This window comes from Coregonus lavaretus (assembly GCF_964263955.1).
Source record: "Coregonus lavaretus genome assembly, chromosome: 9".
Lineage (NCBI taxonomy): Eukaryota > Metazoa > Chordata > Actinopteri > Salmoniformes > Salmonidae > Coregonus > Coregonus lavaretus.
The window spans coordinates 19,256,403-19,273,223 of record NC_139996.1 but is presented as its reverse complement, the minus strand read 5'-3'; the positions used below and the strand labels follow the sequence as shown (position 1 = coordinate 19,273,223).

The window sequence follows — 16,821 nt, the reverse complement described above, 5'->3', positions numbered from 1 at the left end:
CAAGACAATACTTGTAGGTAAAAGCTCATCGCCATTTTTGACAAACATGGGCTCAACAGGGTGAATGTCTTATATTTTAATTTAACCTACATATTTAGCCACCACACTCATGCACAAATAAACCTCCATTACACTTCCGTTACGTGGTTCTTTGGAGTGGATGTGTTGAACTTGACAGAAGGGTATTACAGTGGGAGGACCATTTGAGTTATTAGCTCCCAACAGCCTGTGTTGTGTGCGACTCATTTAACCCTATTCAGGGACATGTCTCTCTCAGGAGGAGGAAGATGTGGGTAACTGGACACTGCCTCTAAATGTCACCGCTCAATTCCTCACAGCTGTCAACACATGACTCCCTGGGGCAGAACACGGCAGAACACACACTGAGTCCATCCACTCCAGTCCAAACTAACAGTGAACAAGCACTGTCACTCCTTTCACTAAACCAGGGATCATCAACTAGATTCAGCCACGGGACAATGTTTTCTTGAGGGGATGGTCAGTGAGCCAGAACATAATAAACAAATATTTGTAGTCTGCAAATTGATTGCAAGAAGCCCAAACAGATATAATATTTGACTAAAACGTAATCATTTCAAACCTTGCTTACATTGTATACAATCACGTGTCCTGATTATGTGTGAAAATACTAGGAAATTTTGGAAATCTGTTCCCACTTTTTTACAGTATTTTATGTCCAACCCCCCCCCCAAAAAAATAAATATTATATATCCAGCTCTGAAAAAATTAAGAGATCACTGCAAAAATATAACTTTCTCTGGTTTTACTATTTATAGGTATGTGTTTGGGTGAAATTAACATTTTTGTTTTATTCTATAAACTACTGACAACATTTCTCCCAATAAAAAATTTGTAATTCCTCATGACAGGATCTTGATCTGGTGGTCCTCCATCCACACCTTGATTGACCTGGCTGTGTGGCATGGCACATTGTCCTGCTGGAAAAACCAATCCTCAGTTTGGGGAACAATGTCAGAGCAAACGGAAGCAAGTTTTCTTCCAGGACAACCTTGTACGTGGCTTGAATCATGCGTCCTTCACAAAGACAAATCTGCCCGATTCCAGCCTTGCTGAAGCACCCCCAGATCATCACCGATCCTCCACCAAATTTCACAGTGGGTGCGAGACACTGTGGCTTGTAGGCCTCTCCAGGTCTCCGTCTAACCATTAGACGACCATGTGTTGGGCAAAGCTGAAAATTGGACTCATCAGAGAAGATGACCTTACTCCAGTCTCTACGGTCAATCCTTATGGTCTTTGCAAACCTCAGCCTGGCTTTTCTTTGCTTCTCATTGATGAAGGGCTTTTTCTTGCTTTGCACGGACTTCAGCCGTGCCCTAGAAGCCTGTTTCGAACCGTCCTCGCCGTGCAATTCAACCCCAGCTGCTGTTTGCCATTCTTTTTGTAGGTCTTAGATGTCATCCTACGGTTGTGAGTGACATTCGAATGAGTTGGCGGTCATCCCGGTCAGTAGAGAGTCTTTTCGCCTTGCCTTCCTGTACTTTGTCCCCAAGTCTGCTGCTTGACCTTGTTCTTATGAACCGCGTCATTGAAATTTTAAGGATGGAAGCAGAGGACGCTCACTGTATCCTCTGCCAGTAAAGCCCAGAATTGAACCCTTATTTTCCTCCACTCAAAACTTTCCTTTCAACTCTTATGATGGTAATTCTTTTTGATTAATATTACTTTTGAGGTACTATTAGCACTGTTTTTGCCATCCAGCTGGTCCTATTGCAAGAGGATAGTGATGACCACAGCAGTGGTTTTTATACTTTCCTTGTTTAAATAAGATTTGGTTCAGGTGATCACCTAATCAGTACCTAATTCAGTAGAATGAGGTGTGCTGTGTTGGAATTCAACAGACACTGGAATGGAATGGCTGTCATACATGTAGAGATGCTGATTTAAGAAATATTTGCAGTGGTCTCTTAATTTTTTCCAGAGCTGTATATATATATATAAAATAAAACAATTGCTGAGAAAACCTGGAGGGGTAAATAAAACAGCCGCCAGTTGGGGAACCCTGCACTAAACCATTAGCTGAACTTGCTGTCTGTGCAGTGTACATCATGCACATCTAGAACATTTGGAAACTATGTATCCACTTCAAGTCTACAAATGCTACTAATTTATCAAGGAAACTGTCCCTCTAACTGCATTAGATAGATGATAGGATAATAACTTTCTATGGCGGGGTTCTCACCTCTTCATACACCTCTCTGACTGCAGCTCCACACGGCTCCTCTCAGGCTCCATCCCTCCTCCTGGTACAATCCACTGGTCCGGGTGCCGACTGCTGCTCACCAGCAACACCTGCAAAGGGTAAAATAAACCATTAATACTCAAATAGTGCTTTGTGGAACGAATCCGGCCCGCAAACCTCTAGTTTCTGGTCCAGGCCAGATACTTAACTACACTACCTCACAGTCCAACAAAGGATGCATGAATTGAGGGATACATTTGATGTGTGGGAGTTTAAACTATTCAGAAGGATATTCAATTGAGAGTACAGTGAAATGTGATAGAAAATGCTTCTTTATTATCATATATTAACCAAAACATTGATCAGCAGTACAGCCTTCAGCCGCACCTGCCAGGTGAGGTGGGTCCGTGACGGGCAAAGCTGCCATTGGAAGAACCCCCAGCTCAGCTCTGTGCCAATCACCAGGTCAGGTCTATAAACATGGGGCAATTCCACGGTAACGGAATTATTACACTCAGATTTTTCACTTTAAAATGAATGCCAAACAAAAAACATTGATATCAAATGTTAACAAACCAACTCTATTTACTAGGACTACTTTGAACACAGTAAATTTCACAAACGTTTACTGGAATATGTGCAGATGCAAAGTTTGGTAACAGATTTACAGTAAAATCTCCCTCAGTTTTTTATGTGACCATGTTTTCCAAAAACATTTAAATATCTGCTCCGAATTAGGATACAAAAATGTCTGCAGAAAAATGGGGTGTCAGCTATGACATGACAACTTCAGTTTGAAAAAATCTCTTTTGTTATTGAAATACAGTAAATAAGTGGATTTACACCCCATAACAGAATTACGGTAACGGAATTACATCATGGGTCCCTGATCTGTACTAACAGAAATGCATAATTATGGATATGAATGTCATTCTCTTCAGATGTATCGTGAATAGGTAACACAAGGGTAGAAATATGCAATATCATATTTTGCATATGGGTATTATTCTACACAATGGCTATTATTCTAATGAGCTCTGCCCCGAACTAAACAAAATCTGAACCAATCATAGACGTCTATGTTTCACAAGTTTGGACATCACAGTACAGCACAGTAGAGTAAAGATCAGTACATCACAGTAGAGTAGAGTTCAGGACAGTAGAGTACAATATAGTACTCTATTATACTGAACTATATTTAACTGTACTGTACTGAACTATACTCTACTCTTCTTTACTTTTCTGTACTGTAATGTACTCCGTGCTTCACTGTACTGTACTGTCCAAATTTGTGAAACATAGACGTCTATGATTGGTTCAGATTTGGTCCGGTCACCAATCATGGACGTCTACGTTTGGGCCAATCAAGGCCAGTCCGGACCAAAACTCAATGTCTGTGGATATTGAAATCAAGGATGACCAAATGTTAACTACTTTTCAATGTCCATGGACGTCTGGTGTCGGTCGGTGCGGATGCTGGTTACAGTAAATGGAAAAAGAGGGCTCATGGGTAGGTGTCAGTAAGAGATAGGTAACATTAACGAGAGAGAGAGAGAGAGAGAGAGAGAGAGAGAGAGAGAGAGAGAGAGAGAGAGAGAGAGAGAGAGAGAGAGAGAGGAGAGAGAGAGAGAGAGAGAGAGAGAGAGAGAGAGAGAGAGAGAGAGAGAGAGAGAGAGAGAGAGAGAGAGAGAGAGAGAGAGAGAGAGAGAGAGAGAGAGAGAGAGAGAGAGAGAGAGAGAGAGAGAGAGAGAGAGAGCTCTCTTCCAACGACAATGGCCTTTTCATGGCTTGTGTCACCCCAGGCCGACAGAGGTCAGCACCTCCGCCTTCAAAGGCCGCCGTCTGCAGGGTTCGTTATTGCAATGGGAACCCTCCCTACTGTACTGTAAGGGTGTGCACCCTATTCCCTATATCAGGGCTCTCCAACCTGTCCCTAGAGATCTACCAACATTAACTAGAGAGAGAGAGAGAGAGAGAAATAAAAAAAAACAGTTATGAGCTGAACATAACAGTATGCCAGTGGAAGGGAGGACAGTAGCAGGTGACCCAGCTGTGGTTTGTGGCTACTATAATTTCACATTGTAGCCAATTCAATTGCAGTAATTCCGTTTCATTTGTAGCCAATTCATTATTTTTACCCTTATTTACTAGAACACATTTCTTTAAAGCAACGACCTGGGGAATAGTTACAGGGGCGAGTAGGGGGGATGAATGAGCCAATTGGAAGCTGGGGATGATTAGGTGGCCATGATGGCATGACGGTCAGATTGGGAATTAGCCAGGACACAGGGGTTAACACCCCTACTCTAAAGATACGTGCCATGGGATCTTTAGTGACCACCAGAGAGTCAGGACACCCGTTTAACGTCCCATCCGAAAGATGGAAATGTCCCGAATCACTGCCCTGGGGCATTTTGTTTTCAAGATATAGGACCTTCAAAAAGCAACTTGTAACCACATCATCATGATGAAGCGTTTTGCACTATATGATGCACTGCAAATGCACTGCATTTTGCATCATGATGATGTGGCAAGTTACAATTTGCTTTGACATGCAAAATATTTTGGGATGCATCAACAGTGAAAAAAATACCTAAATATAGTTTTTGAGTGGATTATTCCTTTAAGGGAAACATACCAACACGTCTATGTTTAAAACTGACCAGAGACAAGAAGAGGGAGAGAGACAGAGTGCCCTGATTTGCTTTCATGGAGGACTAGCTTGAATTGTGAGGATGACCACACAATTTATTTCATCGTGAGTCAAATCTATTGGTTGTCTACCCAAAGTTGCAAAGGAAATGTTATGATATATTTAATAAACACAAGAGACCAGAAAAATATGATAAGTGTGACGGTATAGCAGGAACAGCGGCATCTAGTTGTCAACCAGATTCACAGCGAATACATTACATAGTATGGAGAAGCAATACTCCAAACCGCAGCTTCATACTACTTGTCAAACATAAAGAACTGATACTAGCGGTTAAGAGCGCTGGGCCAGTAACCGAAAGATTGCTGGTTTGAATCTCCAAGCCATTCACAGCGAATACATTACATAGTATGGAGAAGCAATACTCCAAACCGCAGCTTCATACTACTTGTCAAACATAAAGAACTGATATTAGCGGTTAAGAGCGCTGGGCCAGTAACCCGAAAGATCGCTGGTTTGAATCTCCAAGCCGATGAAAACATCAGCTCTACTGACCGTTGTAGACCATTGTCCAGAACTAATTAATTACCAGTTAACAATAAAATCAAGGACCCAGGACAGGAGCAGTTGCTAAAATTATTGTACTACCTGCACCAATATTTAGCAAAAAGTGGGGCTGGGCTGGGGAGATTCTCAAGAGGACTTGCTAATGATAATGCCTTGACCTCTACGATAATGTCGCTGAAAGTCACCCCAGAGTTGCACAAAATTGAGAATTAGTCATTTGGAAAATTACACCATTATGGTAAGAAATGCTGTAGATTGGCTATTGATAACCTTACACAGTTTAACATGACCTCGTCCTTTCTATCCCTACATAACCATAGAATAACTCACAATCAGAATTACTAGGAGTTATCGGGCGACCAAAATAGACCCAGTGAACCTTGGACAGATGAAATTATGAATTAGCAAACTATAAAATTACAACCTAAAGGATCACATGGAGTTGCTGTTTATAGAGCGGGATTATTGAAATAAATACTTATTGTGCAACAGGATGTGTGACACTACTTTCAGAATTGGCCACAGAACAGAGGTTTCACCCCACACTAACTCTGTATAAACCAGAGCCCAAGGTGTTTGTTGGAACATTGGCAGCAGCACTCTCACTCCCAACTCCAATGCTCTCTCTCTCTCTCTCTCTCTCTCTCCCTCTCTCCCTCCCTAACAGGCTTTGCAAAAGTACTGGCTCAGCAGTTGCCTTTCTGCATGAAAACCACAACAGCTTAGCAGAGCAGCTGAATGACCAGTCCTGATCCAATCCACACCAGTGTGAAGGCCTTGTTGTCATGAAGTTTCAGCAGTCACCGTTACATATGAGCCTGGCATCCACTGATTTCGCTATGTTTCACCGTTGTTTCACTTGAACTGAAACAATGGTGAGTGCAGCATTCAGCCTGGCTTAACCAAGCTACCTACTTATGGTAAAACAGCTCAATTTAGCAGGGCGATTTGATTTAATTAATTGCAAGGATTTTCATCATAGCCTTCTTCATTACTGAAATAAATTGTGGCTGTGACTGCTTTTCCTCCTGATAGTCAAATGGTATGCATCTTTGTTTACCACAAAACTATCTCTGTGTCTTTTAAAGAAGTGTAAAATCCATTCTGTGGATTCTAATGCACCCATCTCTGAATGAAAATGGCTCCTCAGATGCATGTTCTCAGAGAATACAGAGCTATGCAACTGAGGGGGAATTTCCTGTGTTCACACCTCTTCATTGTTTTACTGTGAGTAATAAATGTATACACTCTCTGTCACCCTGCCAACTTACAAACACGGTGCAGCTAAGGTCTCCTACAGTTAAAGGGATACTTGGGGATTTTGGCAATGAGGCCCTTTATCTACTTCCCCAGATGAACTAGTGGATACCATTTTTATGTATCTGTGTCCAGTATGAAGGAAGTTAGATGTAGTTTCAAGAGCCAATGCTAACAAGTGTTAGCACAATGACTGGAAGTCTACGGGTATCTGCTCCTTACAAGTAAGGAGAGTTAGTTTTAGAGAGAGAGAGAGAGAGAGAGAGAGAGAGAGAGAGAGAGAGAGAGAGAGAGAGAGAGAGAGAGAGAGAGAGAGAGAGAGAGAGAGAGAGAGAGAGAGAGAGAGAGTGGGAAAGTGTCTGACAGAATCTGACAGGGGACAGCTTGTGCCACCGCAGTGTTTCTATAAATTGCAGCTGACAGGTTACTGGGTATTTAGCACATAGTGTAACACTCATCCCTCAGCCCCCCTGGCTCTCCCAATCACATGCAGGCCTGAAAGACAGGGTCTTGTCCCCAGGCAGAGCAGTCATGATCCAAGATGCCCCCTCTCTTACCACTTCAGTCCCATGTTAAGTCCTAAACAGTGTGTGTTGTGTACTGCATACATACAGTACAGTACAGTACAGGCTACCTTTGACAGTTTTTTGTGGTGCCTCAGCAAAGAGATCACATTAACACGTGTGCCAACACTCACATGGTACCGACCCTGCACAATATAACCAAACAGCTGAGGCCTAGAGGGACCAGTATTAAATAGCCAACACCACCCTGACTGACTGCAAATACGTGATTTCATAATGGGCCAGTATTTATAGACAGAGGTAGGCTATCATATCATATTTTGGAGGCAAGTGATTATAGCTTGTTACCAATGCAATGAACAGGACAAACCGCATACCAGCTTCAGAATGCAATTACAGTAGGTAGGCTTATTTGTTCCTCAATGGTCTAAAAAGGTGTAAAATATATGCCCAAATACAGTAGCATAAGTATAACCCTGTTTCCAAATGGGCACAGATGTTTTTGTTTATTAAAACCATGCCCTGAGAAGCATAGCTTATTCATGTCAATTAAACTTATGTTGACAAAAAAAAAAGTATAGATGGCATCAAAGCATGCATTACTCTCCTCTCTCTCTCTCTGTATCACTGGAAATGACATGACTGTGATAGATGTGGTAAAGAGGTCAATGGAACGCAGACCGTTGGGGATAGAAGGACGCCGGATTGGCGCCCATTCAACACATTTGATCGAACAAAGTGGATATTTGTTGAATCCGTCATATTGTAACAGGCCCACAATGTGTTACTAGTCCGATTTTGATATGTTTGGCTGTTTTCATTGCATAACATTTAGAAGTTGTGCCTTTTCAGGTTTAGAAGAAGTGACTGCTAAATGCTAACTCCCGTTCGTTTAAGCTGGTAGCCAGCATACAGAAATCGGTGGTGGTAGTCAAAGTCGTTTTTAACTGTAATGCAGTTGATTAGCTACAATGACATGAACATGTATTGGGGTTGGCATCCATACAAGCATTATGCTCCGATTTGTACCTCAAAATAGTGTGAAATACACATATAAACATAGGCTTAAAATGTAGGCTAATTTTGCTGGTGGGCAATGAGGAGATTCAGGATCTTTCCCCACGCAAAGCCACGGAAAGTAGGGGTGTTGAGGGTGCTGCAGCACCCCCTGAAAAATCTGAATAAATAAAAAACAGCAGAAAAATACATATTCACAAAAGTAGTGCACTGGGCCTTTACTACTCCTGTATTAGCTGCCCATACAGTGTCTGCAGCGCAGGGAGAAATGTTGTCTTTTAAAACCTTCATTCAGCCAAGAAATCCGTTTTTACAGGCTCCTGACCAATTGTGCTATTTTGTGTGTTTTCTTGCGCTGATCTGAACTTTTTTGGTACATAATGTTTCCGCCATTGTTTCCTATGACCGAAAGAGCTTCTGGACATCAGAACAGCAATCACTTACCTCGATTTGGATGTGATTTCTACTTCAATGAGTTGGCGGCGAAGACATACTGCACATCTCAGACATGGCCCAAATCCCAGACACTCGAGGATATACCTGATGAGACTACGTCGGCAGGTGCATGAACCGCCTCTACCTTCCGTTCTATTAGTGTAATCCAGCGTTCCCCAAACTCGGTCCTCTGGACCCCAAGGGGTGCACGTTTGGTTTTTGCCCTAGCACCTCACAACTATTTCAAATAAAATAAAGTATTATGATGAGTTCATTATTTGAATAAGCTGTGTAGTGCTAGGGCAAAAACCAAAACATGCACCGCTTGAGGTCCTCAGAAAAGGAGTTTAGGAAACACTGGAGTAAACTGGACGAGCTCCGTTTGAGACTAACCTATCAACGTGATCTGAAGAACTGCAATATCCTATGTTTCTCCAACTTGTAGCTAAACAAGGACTTTGAAAATATAAATCTAGCTGGTTTTTCTATCCATCGGCAGGTCAGAACGGCAGTGGCGGGTACACTCAAGGGGGGTGGTGTGTTTCTCTTTGTTTAATAAAAAGCATGAGCTGGCGCACACCCAGAGAAAATGATTTAGTGTAGAGGTGCTGACTAACGGGGAATAAACTGTAAGCTATAAAACAAAGAGAGCCGCACACTGCATATGTATAACGTCCCAGTCATTTATTGGGTAAAAAACCAACGTTTCGGCATCACTGTGCCTTCTTCAGAAGAATGATGCCGAACGTTGGTGTTTCTTTACCCAATAAATTACTGGGAGGTTATACATATGCAGTGTGCGGCTCTCTTTGTGTTTCTCTTTTATTTTTAATTTTAGGGGGTAGATCAGCTTTAATACTGCAGATAGATTGTAACTTCCATCAATGTAATTGTCTGCATCACTTCCAATCCCCCATATGTTTTTTCCTCCCAAATATACAGTTGAAGTCATAAGTTTACATACACCTTAGCCAAAATAAATTTAAACTCCGTTTTCACAATTCCTGACATTTAGTCATAGTAAAATGTCTTATGTCCAGTTAGGATCACCACTTTATTTTAAGAATGTGAAATGTCAGAATAATAGTAGAGAGAATGATTTATTTCAGCTTTTATTTATTTCATCACATTCCCAGTGGGTCAGAAGTTTACATACACTCAATTAGTATTTGGTAGCATTGCCTTTAAATTGTTTAACTTGGGTCAAACGTTTCGGGTAGCCTTCCACAAGCTTTTGGGATGGTGTTTTACGGCTTGCAAGCAACCCCCTTTTTCCTCCAAACATAACGATGGTCATTATGGCCAAACAGTTCTATTTTTGTTTCATCAGACCAGAGGACAATTCTCCAAAAAGTACGATATTTGTCCCCATGTGCAGTTGCAAACAGTTGTCTGGCTTTTTTATGGCGGTTTTGGAGCAGTGGCTTCTTCCTTGCTGAGCGGCCTTTCAGGTTATGTTGATATAGAACTTGTTTTACTGTGGATATAGATACTTTTATACCTGTTTCCTCCCCTCCAGCATCTTCACAAGGTCCTTTGCTGTTGTTCTGGGATTGATTTGCACTTTTCGCACCAAAGTACATTCATCTCTAGGAGACAGAACGCGTCTCCTTCCTGAGCGGTATGACGGCTGCGTGGTCCCATGGTGTTTATAATTGCGTACTATTGTTTGTACAGATGAACGTGGTACCTTCAGGCATTTGGAAATTGCTCCCAAGGATGAAGTAGACTTGTGGTCTACAATTTTTTTTCTGAGGTCTTGGCTGATTTATTTTGATTTTCCCATGATGTCAAGCAAAGAGACACTGAGTTTGAAGGTAGGCCTTGAAATACATCCACAGGTACACCTCCAGTTGACTCAACTGATGTCAATTAGCCTATCAGAAGCTTCTAAAGCCATTACATCATTTTCTGGAATTTTCCAAGCTGTTTAAAGGCACAGTCAACTTAGTGAATGTAAACTTCTGACCCACTGGAATTGTGATACAGTGAATTATAAGTGAAATAATCTGTCTGTAAACAATTGTTGGAAAAATTAGTTGTGTCATGCACAAAGTAGATAGACTATAGTTTGTTAACAAGACATTTGTGGAGTGCTTGAAAAACAAGTTTTAATGACTCCAACCTAAGTGTATGTAAACTTCCGACTTCAACTGTATCTCTTAACACCATCCATATTGTCATTTAGCAGACGCTCTTATCCAGAGCGACTTACAGTTAGTGCATACACACACACATACACATGCACACACACACACACACACACACATATATATACACATACATACATATATACACATACATCCATACACACACGTATCCTTTTTAAAATTATATTTCCCTTCATTACTTTCCAACCCCACCACTCCTTCCCCAATTGGAGTAAACTAGTGAACAACAACGCTTAGGACTCTACTTCCAGCCCATACATACTATATACATTTTATGGACACAGTCAAATTCTACAATAATTATATTTTGTTTGTTTTTACTCCTGAAGTTCCTTCGATCATTTTCATGATGTCCATCTGGTTTGCTTCTATAAGCCATATTTTTCTAACTGTGCTCTTTCACAAAAGCTCTCAACCTATAACCTATATACTTATTATGGACATAGTATGCTTTACATTAGTTATCTTGTTGTTATTAGTTGTTGTAATTAGTCCCATCCTTCAGCTCCATTCAACACCTCCCATCTATCTCTTAACACCATCCATATTGGACTTCTATTTGCCATTTATTTTTCAACTGTACTGTGATGTTTCACAAAAGTTCTGAACCCTTCTATTCTCATTGTTTCTACAGATTGTATATTGAAAATAATTGTTTTGCTAAAAGTATTATTTTATTATTGATCGATTGACTATGACTTTTCAGATCACCCAGTAGTGCTATCTGCAGGGTCAGCTCCAGGTAAATATTGCAATCCTTCAGCCATTCCTGGACCTGTGACCAAAAACAAGCTACAAATGGACAGTATCTTTGTGTTTCTCTTTGTTAACAACAGCTGGTGCACAATCTCTAATATTAAGGAAGTCTCGAGGTTCTGATCGCCTAAGTTAGAATACCTCATGATAAGCTGTAGACCATACTATTTACCAGGAGAGTTTATCAATATTTTTCATAGCTGTCTATTTACCACCACAAACCGATGCTGGCACTAAGACCGCACTCAACGAGCTGTATAGGGCCATAAGCAAACAAGAAAAGGCGCTCCTAGTGGCCGGTGATTTTAATGCATGAAAACTGAAATCCATTTTACCTCATTTCTACCAGCTGTCACCTGTGCAACTGGAGGCAAAAAAAAACTCTAGACCACCTTTACTCCACACACAGAGATGCATACAAAGCCCTCCCTCGCCTTTCTTTTGGCAAATCTGACCATAGCTCTATCCTCCTGATTCCTCCTTACAAGCAAAAACGAAAACAGGAAGTACCAGTGACACGCTCAATACGGAAGTGGTCCGATGAAGCGGATGCTAAGCTACAGGACTGTTTCGCTAGCACAGACTGGAATATGTTCTGGGATTCATCCGATTGCATTGAGGAGTTTACTACATCAGTCACCAGCTTCATTAATAAGTGCATCGACGACGTCGCCCCGACATTGACCGTACGTACATGTCCCAACCAGAAGCCATGGATTACAGGCAACATCCACACTGAGCTAAAGGCTAGAGCTGCCGCTTTCAAGGAGCGGGACACTAATCCGGACCCTTATTAGAAATCCCGCTACGCCCTCCGATGAACCATCAAACAGGCAAAGCGTCAATACAGGACTGAGATCGAATACTACTACACCGGCTCTGAAGCTCGTCAGATGTGTCAGGGCTTGCAAACTATCACGGATTACAAAGGGAAACCCAGCTGCGAGCTGCCCAATGACGTGAGCCTACCAGATGAGCTACAGTGCCTTCAGAAAGTATTCACATCCCTTGACTTTTTTTCAGATTTTGTTGTGGTACAGCCTGAATTTAAAATGGATTAAAATGAGATTTTATGTCACTTGCCTACACACAATACCCCATAATGTCAAAGTGGAATTATGTTTTTCGAAATGTTTTACTAATTAATGAAAAATGTAAAGCTGAAATGTCTTGAGTCAATAAGTATTCAACCTTTTTGTTATGGCAAGCCTTAATAAATTCAGGAGTAACAAGTCACATAATAAATTGCATGGTCTAACTGTGTGTAATAATAGTGTTGAACATGATTTTTGAATAACTACCTAATCTCTGTACTCTACACATACAATTATCTGTATGGTCCCTCAGTCAAGCAGTGAATTTCAAACACAGATTCAACCACATAGACCAAGGAGGTTTTCCAATGCCTCATAAAGAAGGGCATATTGGTAGATGGGTTAAAAAAAAGCAGACATTGAATACTCCCAGGGGTGTGAATACTTATGTAAATGAGATGTGTAGTTCATTTTCAATAAATGTGCAAGAATTTCTAAAAACATGTTTTCACCTTGCCATTATGTGGTATTGTGTGTAGATGGGTGTGGATTTTTTAAAATCAATTTTGAATTCAAGCTGTAACACAACAAATTGTGGAATAAATCAAGGGGTATATACTTTCTGAAGGCACTGTAAATGCCTTCTATGCTTGCTTCGAGGCAAGCAACACTGAACAATGCATGAGAACACTGTGTAGCTCAGTTGGTAGAGCATGGCGTTTGCAACGCCAGGGTTGTGGGTTCGATTCCCACGGGGGGGCCAGAATGAAAATGTATGCACTCACTAACTGTAAGTCGCTCTGGATAAGAGCGTCTGCTAAATGACTAAAATGTAAATGTAAACACCTCCCTCTGCAACTGGATCCTGGAATTCCTGACGAGCCGCCCCCAGGTGGTGAGGGTAGGCAACAACACATCCGCCACGCTGACTCTCAACATGGGTGCCCCTCAGGGGTGCGTGCTTAGTTCCCTCCTGTACTCCCTGTTCACCCAGGACTGCGTGGCCACGCACAACTCCAACACCATCATTAAGTTTGCCGATGACACGACTGTGGTAGGCCGGATCACCGCAGACGATGAGACAGCCTATAGGGGGGTGGTCAGAGACCTGGCAGTGTGGTGCCAGGACAACAACCTCTCCCTCAACGTCATCAAGACAAAGGAGCTGATTGTGGACTATAGAAAACGGAGGGCTGAGCAACCCCCATTCACATCAACGGGGCTGTAGTGGAGCGGGTCGAGAGCTTCAAGTTCCTCAGTGTCCACATCACTAAGAACCTATCATGGTCCAAACACTCCAACACAGTCGTGAAAAGAGGGCACGACAACGCCTCTTCCCCCTCAGGAGGCTGAAAAGATTTGGCATGGGCCCTCAGATCGTCAAAATGGTATAGAGCTGCACCATTGAGAGCATCTTGACTGGCTGCATCACCGCTTGGTATGGCAACTTCTTAGCATCCGACCGTAAGGCAGTGTTGCCAACTCCTCAGTAAGGAAAGTAGCTATTGGCTGTCCTAAAAGTCGCTAAATGACGTCATCACCTAATTTGCATAATTGGCCATGTGCATGTAATTGTGATGAACGCTGTAGGAGAGAGGAATAACGTCGTGGGAGAGACAAAAAGTGAGTAAAAAACACCCTACATTTACATCCCGCCCTGAATGTAAGCCAGGGCGGGATCAGCCAGCGGCGGCTTCCCGCATGCACGATTCATTTGCAGTCTGGACGCGGAGGGGTGAACATCTCCTGCTCTGACTGCAGCTGGGAGGGACTGCTGCGCGAGGACTGGGCCGCCTGTGAGTGCTTTGGGATGGGGGTGGGACCCACGGCAGCACACGCTGCTCGTTGAGAAGAGTAAGAACGATATGTGCTTTCACGTCAGAGTCTCCAAAAGTCTCCAATAACACCAGAAAAAGTCGCTAGATTTGTCGCTAGTCGCTTTTTTGAAAATGTGTCGCTAGAGGGGTCTGAAAACTCGCTAAATATAGCGACAAAGTCGCTAAGTTGGCAACACTGCCATAAGGTGCTACAGAGCGTAGCATACAACCTAGTACATCACTGGGGCCGAGCTCCCTGCCATCCAGGACCTGTATACCAGGCGGTGTCAGAAGAAGGCACTAAAAATTGTAAAAGACTCCATCCACCCAAGTCATAGACTGTTCTCTCTGCTATCATACGGCAAGCGGTACCAGAGCGCCAAGTCTGGGAACAAAAGGCTCCTGTACAGCTTCTACCCCCAAGCCATAAGACCGCTGAACAGTTAATCAAATGGCTACCCAGACTATTGCATTGACCCCCTTTGTTTGTTGCACTGACTCTATGCACACTCACGGGACTCTACCCACACATACTACAACACACAAAACACACACTCTCCATATATGCTGCTGCTATTCAGTTTATTATCTATCCTGATTGTCTAGTCACTTTTACCCCTATTATCTCAACTCTAAACTACCTCGTGGTGCGCATTGACTCGGTACCCCTTGTATAGAGCCTCGTTATTATTTTATTGTGTTACTATTTCCTGCATTGTTGGGAAAGGGCTCGTAAGTAAGCATTTCACCGTAGTCTACACCTGTTGTATTCGGCGCATGTGACAAATAAAATGTGATTTGACTTAGGAATTTGTCACAGAGGTAGACAAAATCCATTATATGTTAAGTTTTCTACTGAAGGTTTTCTAGGGATTTCAATACAAGAGCTGGAAGATAATAAAGAGACTGTTATAGGAACTTGTCATTTGAAATGGGTTAAATAGGCCATGTGTTCTTGTGATGAGTCAGTAATGTGAATATCTATCCCATGTTAATGGTCAGAAAACCAATGATCTCGAGTCTCGGCCTGGGACTCCCTAAAAGCACGCCACTTAGATACAAGTTACTTTTTGTAAGAAGGTTAGGAGAGCATTTTCGCATACCGTAACTTTTCCTAACCTTCTACGTTAATTATCCTAACCGGCTTACGTTCTAAAGCGCTACAAAAAGTCGTAGATGTCTCGAAGTGCCGTGATTTTAGGGAGTCCCATCCATACCTCGTCCTCTTTTTCATTCTTGAAGCATAAACATGCCGCTCGTCTCTTGAAACCTTCACCATCATACGTCCTCGTCTGGTTGGGCTTAATCTTCATCATATATTTCCAATATTCTGCAATCTTCGTGCTCCAAGGAAATACGAAAGGTGGTGTGTATGGGGATCTAACCAGATCAAGTCAAGTGCCTTTACTAGGCCAAGAGAGAAGCAAGAAACCACGCACACAATATCTCCAAATAAATCTTCAGGCAATCCAATTTAAACGTTATTCATCCACAAGCATAGCATATCCCGGAGTGCTGATGATTCTGCCTAACATGCTGACTGGCTGGTTGCGGCTCTCTACACACATATTCCCTACGCCAAACCCCTGTGGTCCGCGAGCACCGCAAATTGCTGACCTCCCTACTGCGCCGTGGCCACCTATCAGCGCCATGCTACGATTAGATGTGGTTAATTCCATGTAACAATGTGATGACTCAGAATTGTCACTTTAAAGTATCAAACAAAAACCAAAGGTTGCAAAGTCGTTATTGTGCATAGTTATGGTTTGTTTATCTTTGCAATCATTGTTTTTTGTCCTGAATACATTTTAATGTGACAAATCTGAGCCTAAGCATCACTTACCATGGAATTGTCCATTTCAATAACTAGGCGTTTCTCAAGCTGAAATGTAACGCACTCAGCTGTCAGTCTAGTTAAGGTAACTACGGTTAACTGTAGGTCTACTTCAAAGTTTAAAATCTAGCATAACTGGTTCTTCTTGGGCAAGTCAATTTCCCCATTTTGAGGTCCATAAGATAACAACACTGTACTCCTGCCTTCGAAGCGCCGAGACTGAATGCAGTGTTCACCACCAATTCATTTTACATTGTAGCCAGCTCAGTCAAATCTGCAACACTGTAACAAAAACTAGTATAAACCTTAACGTTACAATGCTGTCCCCTAGTGGTAAATCGAATAATGAGCCACCTTCCCTGTTACACAATAATTCGAAGCGTCCCTGCTGTTTTGGAGGTTATATGTAGAGAAAAATGTTAATATATTTTGAAGGTGTGAGCAAATTCAGTTCTTTGTATCACCATGAGGTGGCTGACTTTGACACTATCAATTGAAGAATAGACTAATAAATTCCGTTGTCAAAAAATCT

General features: G+C 42.1%; 1 protein-coding gene across 3 annotated transcripts in view; it reads right to left on the bottom strand.

The window, feature by feature from the left end:
• Positions 1–16,544, bottom strand: part of LOC311134517 (diphosphoinositol polyphosphate phosphohydrolase 3-beta-like) — a 35,528-nt gene extending 18,984 nt beyond the window's left edge. The window contains exon 1 of one of the 3 annotated variants that reach the window (XM_084168216.1): positions 15,673–16,544. In XM_084168216.1, coding sequence (XP_084024342.1) covers positions 15,673–15,771 — 99 coding nt within the window. In that variant the 5' untranslated portion in view covers positions 15,772–16,544. The remainder of the gene's footprint in view (positions 1–15,672) is intronic. The other 2 variants (XM_084168217.1, XM_084168215.1) reach the window with 2 other exon arrangements.
• Between the last annotated feature and the right edge of the window lie 277 nt (positions 16,545–16,821).